The 14,836-nt window shown below is 38.3% G+C and overlaps 2 protein-coding genes across 2 annotated transcripts; one reads left to right on the top strand and one right to left on the bottom strand.

Moving 5' to 3' along the window:
* Positions 1-1,697: 1,697 nt before the first annotated feature.
* Positions 1,698-6,119, top strand: trib3 (tribbles pseudokinase 3). Its single transcript, XM_059537737.1, has 4 exons — positions 1,698-2,536; positions 3,348-3,635; positions 3,741-4,033; positions 4,724-6,119. Exons 2-4 carry the CDS (start codon positions 3,348-3,350, stop codon positions 5,184-5,186), a joined length of 1,044 nt encoding a protein of 347 aa, XP_059393720.1. The 5' UTR covers positions 1,698-2,536; the 3' UTR covers positions 5,187-6,119.
* Positions 6,120-7,298: 1,179 nt separating this feature from the next.
* On the bottom strand, positions 7,299-12,058 carry maf1a (MAF1 homolog, negative regulator of RNA polymerase III a). The gene is made up of 7 exons (XM_059537739.1): positions 11,348-12,058; positions 11,076-11,204; positions 10,830-10,992; positions 10,598-10,719; positions 10,348-10,467; positions 8,235-8,339; positions 7,299-7,954 (listed from the first exon to the last, which is right to left on the bottom strand). Exons 1-7 carry the CDS (start codon positions 11,428-11,430, stop codon positions 7,933-7,935), a joined length of 744 nt encoding a protein of 247 aa, XP_059393722.1. The 5' UTR covers positions 11,431-12,058; the 3' UTR covers positions 7,299-7,932.
* Between the last annotated feature and the right edge of the window lie 2,778 nt (positions 12,059-14,836).

Below are 14,836 nucleotides of genomic sequence, written 5' to 3'. Positions count from 1 at the left end.
ACCAACTTTGATATAAAGAGAACAAATGTGCCCTTTTTGCCCAAAGGCTGTCATCAGCTGGTGGAAACTGGAGGGAGTATATTCATGACTTCCTGATCACTTTGGACCAGTGCTTCCAAAGCGACAAACCACTATTAGTGTCCATCAAGATGAGACAGAGCCTTTATGAGGACATTGCCTGTTCCCATGGTAACAATATGTCTAAATCCAGAATGTGTGACATCTGCGTAGACACAGACAGGAAGGAGATTTCTTGGAAATAGAGTCATATTAATCCTAACAATTCCCTCTCTGTCAATACACAGAGAAGCTGTGCTACACTTTTAACTTTCAGATGGTGCTATTAAAATGTTGTGACTCAGCTATGGCTATTAAACCAAAGGATTACATTTTAAGAAACCCCCTGAATATCCATCCATCTATTTAGCGCATTTTGAACATTAGCATCTGGTGGCTCGAGGTACAAGGTAAAGGATAAATGCTCCGTGCAGCAAAAACGTTTCCATTTTAAGGAGTGGTTGGTCTCCCACTCAGGCCTCTAAGGGTGGAACAGCCCAGGAAACCTCTTTCCACCCACACACACACACACACACACACACACACACACACACACACACACACACACACACACACAGGCATGAAACCTCTGACTCAACTTGAATCCATGAGTGCTGTGGAGGCATCCTGCTGACTTGCCTGGTGCACCCTGCCTCAGATTACAGGGTTTGTCACTGCAACCTTCTTAGTGTAGGTCATCTGTAAGATAAACATGCAGTGTACTAAATGACCAGTACACCAGTCCAGCAATATTACAGACTGAAATTGAATAACACAAAACGCAGCTGCAAAATTTAAGATTAGCTCACTGAACATACCTCATAGGAAATTAACCTCAAGGAGATCTATAATAATGTTTCATGTCATTTAACATCTTGAATGAAACCGACCTAAAATAAGACAACTGCTGATCAACGGTAAGTGCACACCATAAACATTGAGAGACTTTAATGAAAATATTTTGAGTTCATATTGAAATGTATGACTTTTGGTGTCTCTGCAAACTTGAACACAGTTTGAGGCACTGTTCAGATCCCCAAAGGAGACCTGAGAAGAGAAACATGTAAACTCCATGTAATATTGTTTCTGTTTAGGAGAAACGACACATCTATTTTCTGTGGGTTCATATTTCGTATTTTGCTCTATATCTGTCATCTACCTGCATGTCGCCCTGACAGGCATTTGATGTGTGTGCAACACCAACACTGGTATTGAGTCATACACGGGGGTGGGGCATTAATCTTAACAACGGAAAAAAGAACAAACTTAAAGTATATATAGCAACACGAGTAACACGGTTTTCGTTCGCTTTAAATGTACATTCACACGATTTGTTACATTACTTTGTTTATTTCCTGTTTTATTTTCCATCTCCGTTGAAATTCAATAGGAGGCTATATTGATTGCACGACATTTTCGCTGCTTTTGAAAACCGTCAAGTTGTCGTGGTCGGTTTAGCGGCGTTTACTGCGTAAAATTGGCTAAAGATTTTCCATTAAACGCCACGGTTAGTGTTTGCAATCCACCCCTTGCAAACTTCACCATTTGTGCGTACTACTATTGCGAAGCTCTGTACTAGATGTCGTCAGACCCAAGGGGCGGAGCCAAGATGTCGCAATCTTACTAAGAACAGCATCATCGAGTCAGGCTGGTGTAACACACGGAGCATATTAGACGTGCCCAGCCGAAGTGAGATTACAGTCAGACAGTCAGGCTGAGGGTCCACGTCTGATTTGTGATCACATTACTAAAAGGACCTTTATTTCGGCAGCAACAAAAGACCAACTAAAGGACTACTTTTTCATTTCTGCGCTGTCACCATTTCAGTCGCGTCCTCTAGTTAAACTTTCTTTGGACAATTTATTGTGTGTCGTATCGCTAAACTTAGAGTTAAGTGCATCCAACAACGTTTTATCAAGTTTCATTTGTCCGGTACTCGCCGTGAAAGATCTAAAACTATATCCGACCACCAAAGGACGTTATAACATATATACCAACAGTGAGAATCAAGATCCAAGGAAATATTATCCATGCAGGACGCGTTCATTTAGCGGGAATAAGGAACAAAGACATTCGTGCCAACAACTGAAGATCTCTTGGTGTTGCCGCCAGACTCACAAGTATCAATTTGCTCAGTCTCCAGGACAAAGAAAAGGACAGAATACGGATGGGAAAAATCTAAACGTGCACGAATAACTGCAAAACACTTTGAAGCCGGGGATACTTTTCAAATCACCTACTGTATAAGGCACGCGCCTCCTTTCAAACTGACTCATATTTATTTTGCATTCACTGGAGACGACATTTTCATTTTTATGCTGAGACTTAACTAAAGCTGACAGTTTCCCAGAGTTCATTTCATAATATTTAAATTTCCCCCCCGTGGAAATGTTGTCTGACAAGTAGACACAACTAAGTGCGCCTGTGGTCTTCATTGTTCTGTTTTGGAGAGGAGCGGGTCCTTTGTCTAAGCAGCGAGGTAAGTCCTGCAAACCTTTACGCGTCACATTAACCTCTAGAATCACTATATAGTGCAACCAACCAAAAATCCCTAAGATTAGTTCAGTTATTGATCAACTTTTCCATTGAAACGATTATTGAGAAACACTTTGGTTAAACTTTACATGGAAAGTGATGCGGCGCATGTTGTTGTTTGAACCTTGTAAACTTGGATGTCACATCCTATCTCTTGAGCATTTTGGACATATTACTTAAATCGTTTATTCAGCCGAGAACTTTGGTGTAGTAGTTTACGTTTATGCTAAAAACCGCTCGTTCTGGGGATAAAGGTTCGAGTCCGACGTGACCTGGGTCAAGTTCCGAAACCTCACACGTGAAAATGTTTCAAAATAGTATTTTAAACGAAAAACGCTAACATTTTAATAGATAAAAAAGTTGATTTCAAATACTGAAGTGGAAGAAACTAGGCTACGTCATTGTATGACGTATGCTTGAATGTGTAATAACTTAGAAACTGTATGACTCACAGTCGCCGAACAACATTTCTTTAAGAACTTGAGTCAGTATGATCGAGCAACCCTGCTCATCACAGTCATTTAACAGTTTTAAATCACCTCCTTTCATTACACAATGTCAACGAACCTCCCATTCTTGTTAAGTTAGTTAGTGTGAGATATTATACCGCGGTTAATGAGTGTGTCACATTTTTATCAACTTTCCTTTTCACCTTTGTGCATAGACCCTTCATTCTTAATCAAATCACCCTTTATGGTACGTTAAGTCATGTTGTCACAAGGTCATGAACTTACCTTTTCTTGTTTTTGTCACAGATGAGTATGAATCTGTCAACTCCTACACCTCCACTGCGACTGAAGCGAGTAGACTTTGAGGACTCTCACAACACCGATACTTTCAAATGCAAGCGCCGCAGACTCAGCCAGCCTCCATCCCCGGGCCTCACGCCTTGTCTTCGCCCCCTATCCCAGAGCCTTGAGCAGCCGGGGTCAGAGAAGCACCACGTCTCACGTATTGGGCCCTACATCCTGCTGGAGGCCACAGAAGGAGCTCAGACGTTCAGAGCGGTTCATCAGGTCACCGAACAGGAGTACACATGCAAGGTGAGCATAGATGCTTCATTATAATGGATTTAAAATAGTTTCTGTTAATGTAAGTTGATGTAATAAGGGATCAATAATCATCTTGTTTTGTTATGTTGTCACCAGGTGTTCTCCATTAAGAAGTATCACGAGTTCATCGCACCCTACACACGTCTGCTTCCACACAGCAACATCTGCAAGATCTCAGAGATGGTGCTCGGGGAGGCCAACGTGTACATATTCTTCGAGCGTAACTATGGAGACATGCACTCATACGTGCGCACCTGCAAGAGGCTGCAGGAGGATGAGGCAGTGCGCCTGTTTGGCCAGATGGCAGCTGCGGTCGCACACTGTCATGAGAACGGCGTCATTTTAAGAGACCTTAAACTGCGCAAGTTCGTGTTCACTGATCCACAGAGGTAAGTAACTTAGGATTTCATTCTTTAATTACTAGCCAATTGAGTCAAATCTGCTATTTGTAGTAGGGATGCATAATATTAAACACCAGCAAATATAAAAATAGTTTTTGCACAGTATTGATTTTAATTGCACATGCTTATTTCCCATATTTTTCTTTTAAAGCATTAATAATTTGATAACTAAAGGTAGTCTTTAGCAAATCTTAAAATTAATATAATTTTTTTTATTGTTGCAATGCTAAATTTAATTGTAGTATTTAAAATGACTATTGTTATTTACATATGAAAAATAATAATTGGCTTATTGATATTGGACAGAATTTTTACAATGTTATTGTCATTGTTTAGGTATAACAAGATTACTCCGTAAAGGTGTTGTTAAATTAAAATATAAAAAAATTAAATAAATAGTATAAAAATATATATTATAGTTAACTACTATATTAATGTATACATGAATTAAAGATTAATATAAAATAAATAGTTACATACATTTTTTTTTTGTTAAAACAATTTAAAAATAAAACCATGCATTTTTAAGTGTATAAAATATTAGATCCACACTAATTACAACCTGCAGGATTTGCATAGACATTACCTTGTATTGCTCATTTCAGCAAATATGTTCTAGTATTTTTAACGCAGGAGGTAGTTATCAGGTGACTGATAGATGCTCTTTTGTTTCCTCAGAACAAAGCTGGTCTTGCAAAACCTGGAAGACTCCTGTCTTCTTAACGGGAATGACGATTCGCTGACGGACAAACATGGCTGCCCGGCCTACGTCGGCCCGGAGATCTTAAACTCACGGCACTCGTACTCAGGGAAGGCTGCCGACGTATGGAGCCTTGGCGTGGTTCTCTACACAATGCTAGTAGGACGTTATCCATTTCAGGACGTGGAACCCACAGCACTGTTCAGCAAAATTCGCAGGGGTGCGTTCACCATCCCAGAGACTCTTTCACCCAGGGCTAAGTCACTGGTGTGTTGCATGTTGAGGAAGACTCCCTCAGAGAGGCTTGAGGCTGGAGATGTACTCTTCCACCCGTGGCTCCACTGTAATAACAACGTATCCCTCAACCAGCACTCCAGCACCAGACACTCGACAGATCAGTTGGTGCCTGATTTTGAACCAAATGAGAATGAAGATTGTTAATGAGCTGCTTCATTCTGTTTACCCACAATCAGGGGGATTGGACTCTATGGAGGAAGAGAGATTGCCTCGCAAGGTAGGCTGAGGTGTTCGTGATGGGCCAGAGACTGACCTTGTAGTCTTTACAGACCGAAGTAACTGTTTTTTACCTCTTAAAAATATCCATTTGTGATCTCTCCAAGAAAATGACACAGGAGGACAAAAAAAAATGCTGCTTTCCTAGCAGACGTTCCATCTTCGTTCCTGAAAGAAAGTCATGAGGCTCGTGCATACTATTTTAACATCAGTATTGTCTAATCAGTGCATGGATTTCCCATTGTACAACCATGTTGTGTAAATTAAAGTACCTCTAACTTAATTCCTGGTATACTTGATGCACACTTTGTGCCTTTATGTACTGTTTACATATTTTTGCAGTGGAAAACACAGACTATTTAAAGTGCCTTTTTTCCAGAAAAACAGCCAATGTTGTTGGACTTGTTGAAGTACCAAAGATTTGAGTTTTTCCTCCCACAGTCTGAGCATGTGTAACTGCAACGGGTCAGCACGAGTGCACAGAATTCAAAAGGGTTCTAAGTTTTCTGCGAGTCACTTTTGTAAATGTCTTTCCATCTGTTAATCTATGTATTTGTGCTGTAGAGCAGGTTTAACCCTTAAGGGATATGGGGCAAATCATGTGCCAAAGGAAGCATCCACATGATTTAGAGGTGTGCCTGTTGAGCGAAACAAAGGCTTTACATGTGTTATCGTTTGTGATGCCTGCATGCAATGCTTTCACCCCTTTTTCGTTTAAGTACCTGTAATTTTGTAGATATCTTTTTGTTACTAGCCAGAAGTGGACACTACATTCGTTGTTGTTTCAAAGGTTGACATACCTACAAACAAGTATTTTGTTGTTGCCAGTAAAAATAAAATGAAAAAATAAAATAAAGAAAATCAAGACTGCATTGCTGCTTATTAATGATTCATTATGAGATTTGGCCTGATTAATGATACAAAAAGCAGTATTTTTATTTTTATCTCAGCAAGGTTTTGTAATAAGAAAGAGTTTTTGTCTTAAGAATCACAATCAGTGCACATTAAATCAGTAAATATTTATTTGACATAGCAATTTGAAAATAACAAAAATGCTCTTTAAAAGAAAACTCATAAAAAAAGTGTTAAGCTGCCAAGAAGGAAATGTTTATGTATCATTAATGCATAAATCTGCATCCAATGAGGCTCATCCTTGATAGTTTTTAGGATTATTACTCAAAACATTTATAGTAATAAACTATGAAGTTAAGAGCAAAAGTGATCTCACATCTTTCTGCTCGTATCCTGCTCTTATACTGGTGCAACACTGTGATACATCAAAGTGCTCAAAATTACAAACATAGATGGGTCAGTCAAATCTAAAACAGAAAAGGAATTCAGTAAGATTGCAACTTCACCACATATGGCCTGATCCTCAAGAGGCCCTCCAAAACATAACAGCAGACATTATGAACTATAGCGCTCATTACGAGTAAGTGTTATTTATTCAAGCCACAAAAGAAAGATTAAGCAATAGCACTGAATCTGATCAGACAATTTGGTTCACTATCAAGCTATATGTCAAACGGGATGTAATAAAGTTAAGAAACAGCCATTGACACCCACTTAAAGTTTATAGACAATCAATATTATCCACAGAACCATGTTAGATCTACAGTTATAAACACATCAGCAAACAATATCAAGAGTCAAAAGACAACGCAAAATAAGTCACCACAAACAAGTCTTTGTGGAAGAAAGCAGAACTGCAATGTTTACTTCACGTTATACACCTCACAAATGTTACAAAATCCAAATGAAAAACTAAACTTTACAGACCCATCATGGTTTTCCTTTGACATATTTATTTGCTTTGGGGGCGCAACTAAAAAAGTTGAAAAAGTTAATCCAAAGGTCAAGACATCAATAAATCTACTGGCCGATGTTTACACTAATATCTGTTTAAATTTAATATTGTCCTGAGGCAAACAAGTTGAAGAAAAATATATTAAATCCTACAAAACAAAATGACACTCATCCATTAACTTCTACTGTGATTAATAGAGACAAAAATCAGGGGGATGTTGCTATAACAAAAAATTGAGTTATAAGCATGAATTGGTCTCACAAACATGGAAACTTGAAAGAACATTTAAATGTAAACTATGACTTACAATCTTTTAATTTCATTTGATGCTCAAAATGCATTAAAACTTAAAACAAGCTGCAAAAATTAAACATTAAAGGATGATCAGAGGCAGAAGACAAGGATGTTGAAGGATGCCACCTAGTGGAAATACTGATGTAAAGTACTTGGAGTCATAAAAACTATTGGAAATAATGAACACAAATAAATGAATGAGGTTTGAGTATTAAAAAAAATAAAAATACCTGGAGAGGGAGAAAACAGCCAGGGAGAATAAACCTTATATACATGCACTGATACAAATATCATGACCTCTTTGGAAGTGTAAAATGGCAAGTATCATAACACATATCCCACATGTTCCCTCCAGTGGAATTCAGAGGAACATTAAGAGAATGCAATGGAAAGTACAGAGAAAAGTAAAGAAAAATGCTAAAGTGCAATGAATAGCACTCTGTATTACCACATCTCTCCATTCTTCAGAAATGACCAACGATATATAAAATTGAATAAGAAGCAGAAAAAAATAACAAGCGATTAATCTCAGGCAAGAGATGCTGGCTTCATATGACAAGGAGGAGGGCTTCATCAGGCACACAGTGCACCGTACCTGTGGAAAGACCCCTCAATCCATCATTGACTTCAATGACACAAGCTGCTGTTTGTCAGTCTGGTAATATCAGAGTAATTTTGTTTAGTTACACTACAATGTGACTTTTGGCTTTTGGCTCTCCATTAGCAAATACACTGGAACCACATGGTTTATTTGCAGTCATTTTTTCTGTCAAATCTGAAAGATGATAACGCAACAGCCGAAGGGCGTTCATGATGCAGTACTTCCTAGAGAAGTGATAATAAATAATAACGGTGCAGTTCGCATAGTTCCTCACCTCTCTTCATCCATGTTGCCCTCTTCCTCTTCCTCATAGCTGCCCTCATCTAACTCCAGATCCAGTTCAGTGCCGATGCCAGAGTCACGTGGAGCCATGAAAAGACTAAAGGATCACAAAAATTCAGAGCTCAATTTGGTGCTAAATACACTTTTCTTATTATTAGTTATGTTAAAAAACAGTTGTGCTACTCTATTTTTGTGGAAGGATTCTTTATTAAAGTTTAAAAGGACAGCATTTATTTATGCATTTAAAAATCTTTTGTACGTTATAAAAGTATTCACTGCCACTTTTGATCAATTTAATGCATCCATGCGGAATAAATGTATTCTTCCACCCCCACATAACTAGAGATGTTCCGATACCCTTTTTCTCTTCCCGATACCGATTCCGATACCTGGGCTCAGGGTATCGGCCGATACCGAGTACTGATCCGATACCTGGGTGTGTATCTGTATATACAGCTGTATATACTACTAGCCCTGTGTAAACTTCTAGAATTATTTTATGGTGTGCTCCAGACTTATCCCTTGATAAAACATGAACAAATACATGGTTAACTACTGTATTTATTACAGTATTTTTATTATCTGACATGAATTTGACAGTAATATTATTTAATTTCTTAAGCGAAAAAGAACTTCAAATGCAGCCAAAAATCTAACACCGCAAACTAAAAAAGGTATTTTAGTATTTTAGTTTTACAATATTGGTGTATAAAAAACTGCAACAAATAAGTCTAGGAATATAAAAAATTCTATATTAATCAGATAATCTCTTTACAACAAAACAAGTAAAAAACAAGCAACCGTCTAGGCATAATTATTATTATTAATAGAGACTTATTATTACTACATAGAGACGTAGCTAAATCTACTGTAGGCTACAACAGTAGCTTAATATATTGTCAATTTACTCGCCATGAAGATCTTTGAGTGTCTGTGTTTATGATATGACAGTTTTCTCAAATGAAACGTTAAATTCTCATGAAGTGACGGTTTATGCGTTCATGTCCTCATATAGTGACACACGGCAGAGACTACAAAACAGCGAGCTCCCGTGCATCTGCGCCCGTCTCCCACAGAGATGTAGACTTTGCAGGAGTAATATTTAAATAGTATTTTGCAGTTTAATATTCACAGACACTAGTATATATATTCGGCTACAGTCTGGAGCCCTGCGCTTAGACTAACACGGAAGCGACTGAACGCAGCTGCGGGTAACGAATATACTCAAACTTACTACCGGTTCTACAGAGACGCTGGTATCATCACATTTTAAAATTTTCAGCACCGTCTTGGTCCCTAGTCGCCGTTTTACTGTCTGGTTGGTCCAGTCTGAAATACTGCTAAACAGCGGACATACTGCTAACCACTGGTCTATAATATAGAAGCGGCTTCACTGTCTGTTGGCAGTTTAGAACGCGATGAGCGATCCAGTCATATATAGATCAGTGCTGCTAACGCGTTTTCATTTCTTCTTCGCTGCTCTACACAGGGGTTGCTTGTGGCATTACAGCACAACGTCCTGTGTTTGCAATGCATTCTGAGCAGCGAAGAAGAACCGTGCAGCGGTTAGGCAAAGCTAGCGTTCATAACTAGGTCTTGAAAATGGTATCGGATCGGTATATGGGTTCATGTACTCGCCGATGCCGATGCCGATGCCAGAATTTGTTGTGGTATCGGAGATATTTCCGATACTAGTATCGGAATCGGAACAACTCTACACATAACATAATACGCAATGTGTAATACAATCAAAGCCTTTTCCATTACAGAGATAACTTTTTTTGCATGTTGATGCTGATTTGCTTTGGGGAAGTCGTGGCCTAGTGGTTAGAGAGTTTGACTCCCAACCCTAGGGTTGTGGGTTCGAGTCTTGGGCCAGCAATAAAATGACTTAGGTGCCCTTAAGCAAGGCATTGAACCCCGAACTGCTCCCCGGGCACCGCAGCAAAAATGGCTGCCCACTGCTCTGGGTTTGTGTGTGTGTGTTCACTGCTCTGTGTGTGTGCACTTTGAATGGGTTAAATGCAGAGCACGAATTCAGAGTATGGGTCACTATACTTGGCTGAATGTCATTTCACTTCACTACCTGACATAAAGATTCTCACCTGACAGAACGGCATGTGAAGAACACGATCCTCTTCAGTCTTTTGTTATAAAAGAAGTAGTTGAAGGACCATAGGTTGCCTTCTTCCCCATAAGGGTCGGAATCTAGATCTGGGTAGTAGCTGTCACAGAATGCAATCAGAGCTTGCTTAATAATTTAGTGCTGTAGCATTCAAACAAACACTATTCAAAAGCTTCATCAAATTTAAGGCAAGCCTGAATGAACACTTATTTTAAAAGCAGAATATCTACCTGTATATGTCACATTCAGCAAGGCTGATCTCCTTGTCTAGAGCCTCCCATAACTGAGGCTGTAGGTGACTGTACACCTCACCCGCAGCAGCAGACAAACTGCTGTTCACTGCATTAAACACCTGCGGAAAACATGAATGATGTTTTACAATAGTTTTATAATGTCCCATTCTATATAAGAATGAGTGCATATATTGTTTCAGAAATTGTAACCATTTAACATCAAATTTACCCAATTAACACTGGGCTCTTTGCTGAAATCGTGGCCTTTGGTGCGACTGAAGTCGTAGTCTGGCCGAAAGGATTCATTGAGAGTGGCGATCAGGTAAAAAAGTGTCTTTCTGCTGCACTTGTCCGAAAGAGGACCCTCACCATCATCCAAACTCTGGCTCAGTCTGAAAGTAGAACGTATTTCAGTTAATGTGCATTGACATTCTGGAAGACAAGTATTGTATTGTGTGTAAGTGAGGGGGCTTACTTGTTGGGGCTGATTCCTGAGCTCTGCGGAGGAGACAGAGCCTCCAGCACATGCGGCTGCCCCTCCTGACAAAACTGCTTAAACATCTGTTTGTCATCACCTGCCATCTTACAGGAGTAGCTCTCGATACTGTCAGTAGAAAACAAATTCTTCAAATAACACTCTTGACACCAGAACAGTGTGCATAACATGTGCGTTACTCCGTTTGTCTCTGTGTTGAGAGTGTTCAGATATGTAAATGTTGTTTATAAAACCAAGTATTGAACACTTACCGTCCAATTATCTTACAGTCTCCCGTTTCAATAGTGAGGAGACTGTTTATGGCCTCAAAACCGGAGTTTTCCAGGAGCTTCATGGTGTATTTAACTTTTTTGTATATAAGTTACTGATAGAATTGTAATGACTCTTTAGAGCCACTAGATGTCAATTTCTTTGCTAAACAACCATCGGCCTGTTATTCCGCCGTTACACCAAACCAAAACAATGTTTAGCACGTTAGTTTGGAGAATATACGACTCAAACAGAAATATAGCAATAATAAACAACAAGCCAATACTGGGTTATGATCAAATAACCACTAACCTCGACGTCACCTACAGAAACACCTTTAAAAACAAACGGCTCTCTATTACATTCAAATGTTACAAAAAAATAAATAAAAAATAAGCCACCCTTGCAGATTCTTACGACCGCGTAAATAATCTTCTCCGGTTGCTTAATGCACTTCTATGTCTAATAAATATATCTTCCTTTTTACTGTGAAATTTCCAATACCTGCCATTAAACAAGCTAAAATTTAGAGGGAAATTATGCATCCCAGCTATTGAATCAGAACTTGAGGAGAATTCCAAGGCTTATAAAAGCCTTAATCCTCGGTTTATGGTTGTCTATTTGTGTGGAGGAATGACAACAGCAGAGGACGAGCGTTTGTGTTGCAGTTTTCAGTCGCAGTAATACGCAGTTGTCTTTTTCCTGTGTTTTTTTCGGTTAGGATGTCATAGTGGTTCAAGTGTTCCATGTTTACCGCCACCTGCTGGCTCGGGGTTCAATTGCGCTTCTGTTTTTCCCCGAATCATAACAAAGAAAAGTATCGCTGCGTCCGAAATCGCATACTGCGTACTGGGTACTACATTTGAATTTGAACGTACTACTCGACCGTTAGAAAAGTACGTTCTATATAGTATGAATGTGGGTAGTATGAATGGAATTCGGACGTACTACATCCGCCATGTTGACATTGTCACGTGACATATGTCGTCACAACAGCGCGTAAATTTAAAGAGCCCAATCTACTGAGCGAACATGATATAAAATCGGTGATGTTTTTCGTTATTCTTACCGCTTTCGTCTTCGTTTTTACGTCGTTTGAATTAACAATTCTGATCATGCCTTCGTTGACAGCTTGTAAATCCTTTACTAAATATAAATTTAGCTTTTAATTTTCTACCTAAGAATAACAGCAGCTACATCTGTGAACAGAATGACAGCCTGATTTTATGTAAGGATATAAAGTAATTTATTGTAATAAATAAATACAAATAAAATTACACAAAAGAAACAAAAGGAACATAAATTAATTAATAAACTTGAAAGAATGCTTAGACAAATACACACACACATATATACACAAATACATTATAGAAATATACACACAAACACACACACATACACACACATCACAATATATACATAAATACATACATAATATATACATTATAGACAATATACACACACACACACACACATATACATAACTGTTGTGTGTATATTGTCTATAATGTATATATTATGTATATATATATATATATATAACACAAGCTGCATAACATTGTGCACAGAATGAGCAGGCTAGTCATGGGGATTTTGAAGAGGCTGATTGCCTTCTCCACCACAGATGACCTGGAGGCATTGGAAGCAGCTTTTCTTCTGGTAGCTGGCACAATAGATGGCTGTCACATACAAATTGAACCTCCAGCAAGTGAAGCCCAATGTTATTTCAACAGGAAGCGGTTTCATTCTGTTCAGTTGCAGGTCGCCACCAGGGGAAGTACCTTGATATGTTTGTTGAGTGTCCCGGGTCTGTGTATGATGCCAGGTTGCTGAAGAACAGCCCTATTTACACTGGAGGCCTGTATCCACCTGCAGGAAAACACATCCTGGGAGATGGTGGGTATCCTTGTTTGAGTGCACACATCTGCCTCATCACTCCATACAGAGAGCCTGAACAGAATCCTGCACAGCTTTGATTCAACACCAATGATGCTCGTGCACAGAACATTGTTGAGAGAGCCTTCAGGATGATGAAGACAAGCTGTGCTCCATCTTCTTCTTCAAGGCCCTGGAAGTGAGTCCTGTCTTTGTGCAGATGTTGTTGCATGCTGTGTAGTGCTCCACAACCTCCGTCTTCTGAATGAGGACATTGCGGATCCACAAATTGTAGAGGATCATGACGATGATACACTGGAACCTCAAAACACAGAAGCCAGCACAGGAGAGCATGTGTGGGACAATCTGAGCACAGCTGTGTCACACCAGACGACCGTGTGCAGCTCTTCAAGAGCAGGATTACCTGTAGGACAGTTGAACAGGTTAAGACTCTGCAAATCACGTCTTGTTCTCATAGTGCTATTGTTTAAGCTTCTGTAAGTTATGAAGGTAATTTTAAGACTGTCAAATCGAGATATACATATATTAGTTATTTAAGAATATATATATATATATATATATATATATATATATATATATATCACATAAATCACATAAATATGTATAAATACACATGTAAATAGTTAAATTTAAACGTGTGTGTATTTATATATACACATAAATATATTACACTCATAACTGGGAATTAATATTACAGTTATTTGAAAATCTAGCAACATATCACATAACATATCATACCAACATATTTACAAGTTTAATTTTACAATTGTATTACTGTATCCCTGGGGTAAATTTGAGATTTACACTGTTTTTCGATACCCAAATTTAAAGTCCTCATCTTGTACACATACAGTTACTGAACTGAAGCTGCTGAAGTTTATTTTCCTGACATTATTATAGAAACGTCTTAAGAAATTCCCTTTTGGTGTTGCTTTAAGCTCTATTATACTACTTTATGAAAATGTTAATGTGGTTTTGTCTGAAGCTTTGTGATCTTATCCACGTAGAAATGAAAAATAAATAAATAAATAGAGAGAATAATTTTAAATGTGACTTGGTGTATGGGTATTTCTCTAAAGTGTGGCACCCATTCTCAAGACAACATTCTTCAGATGTTAAGATGTTGCTTGTTTAAAAAACAACTGGAAACTGCTGCAAAATCAGTGTGCACACAACTGCTACAAAAGATATTTGCTATTAAGCACTTTGCAATTGACAAAATAGCAACTGGAAATACCTGGAAATTCATATTATAATAAAAAAACAGCATAAATCATTGATGATCCAAACATAAATACATGTAAAGAGTGTGTGTAGTCAAGATTAAATTTAATTTATATACTTACTGAATTATGCTTTCCAGTGAGTAGGGTTTGATCCGTCTCTGTAACATCAGAACAGGATTTACACATTACTGATGATTTATGATCAAACTGAGGCACCTATTAAGTTAAGTTAAGGTATCCAACAATTTTTATCAACACTGGTAAAATGTAAATTAACTCGTTAAATTTTTTTTAACTTTATCTCATTAAATTACTTAACGAGCCGTCTGTAGAAAGCAGCATTAACAAGCTGAGGCACAGCCTCTGATC

Source organism: Carassius carassius, chromosome 44, assembly GCF_963082965.1.
Source record: "Carassius carassius chromosome 44, fCarCar2.1, whole genome shotgun sequence".
In the NCBI taxonomy this organism is placed as follows: Eukaryota; Metazoa; Chordata; class Actinopteri; order Cypriniformes; family Cyprinidae; genus Carassius; species Carassius carassius.
This window is presented reverse-complemented; position numbering and strand designations above follow the sequence as displayed.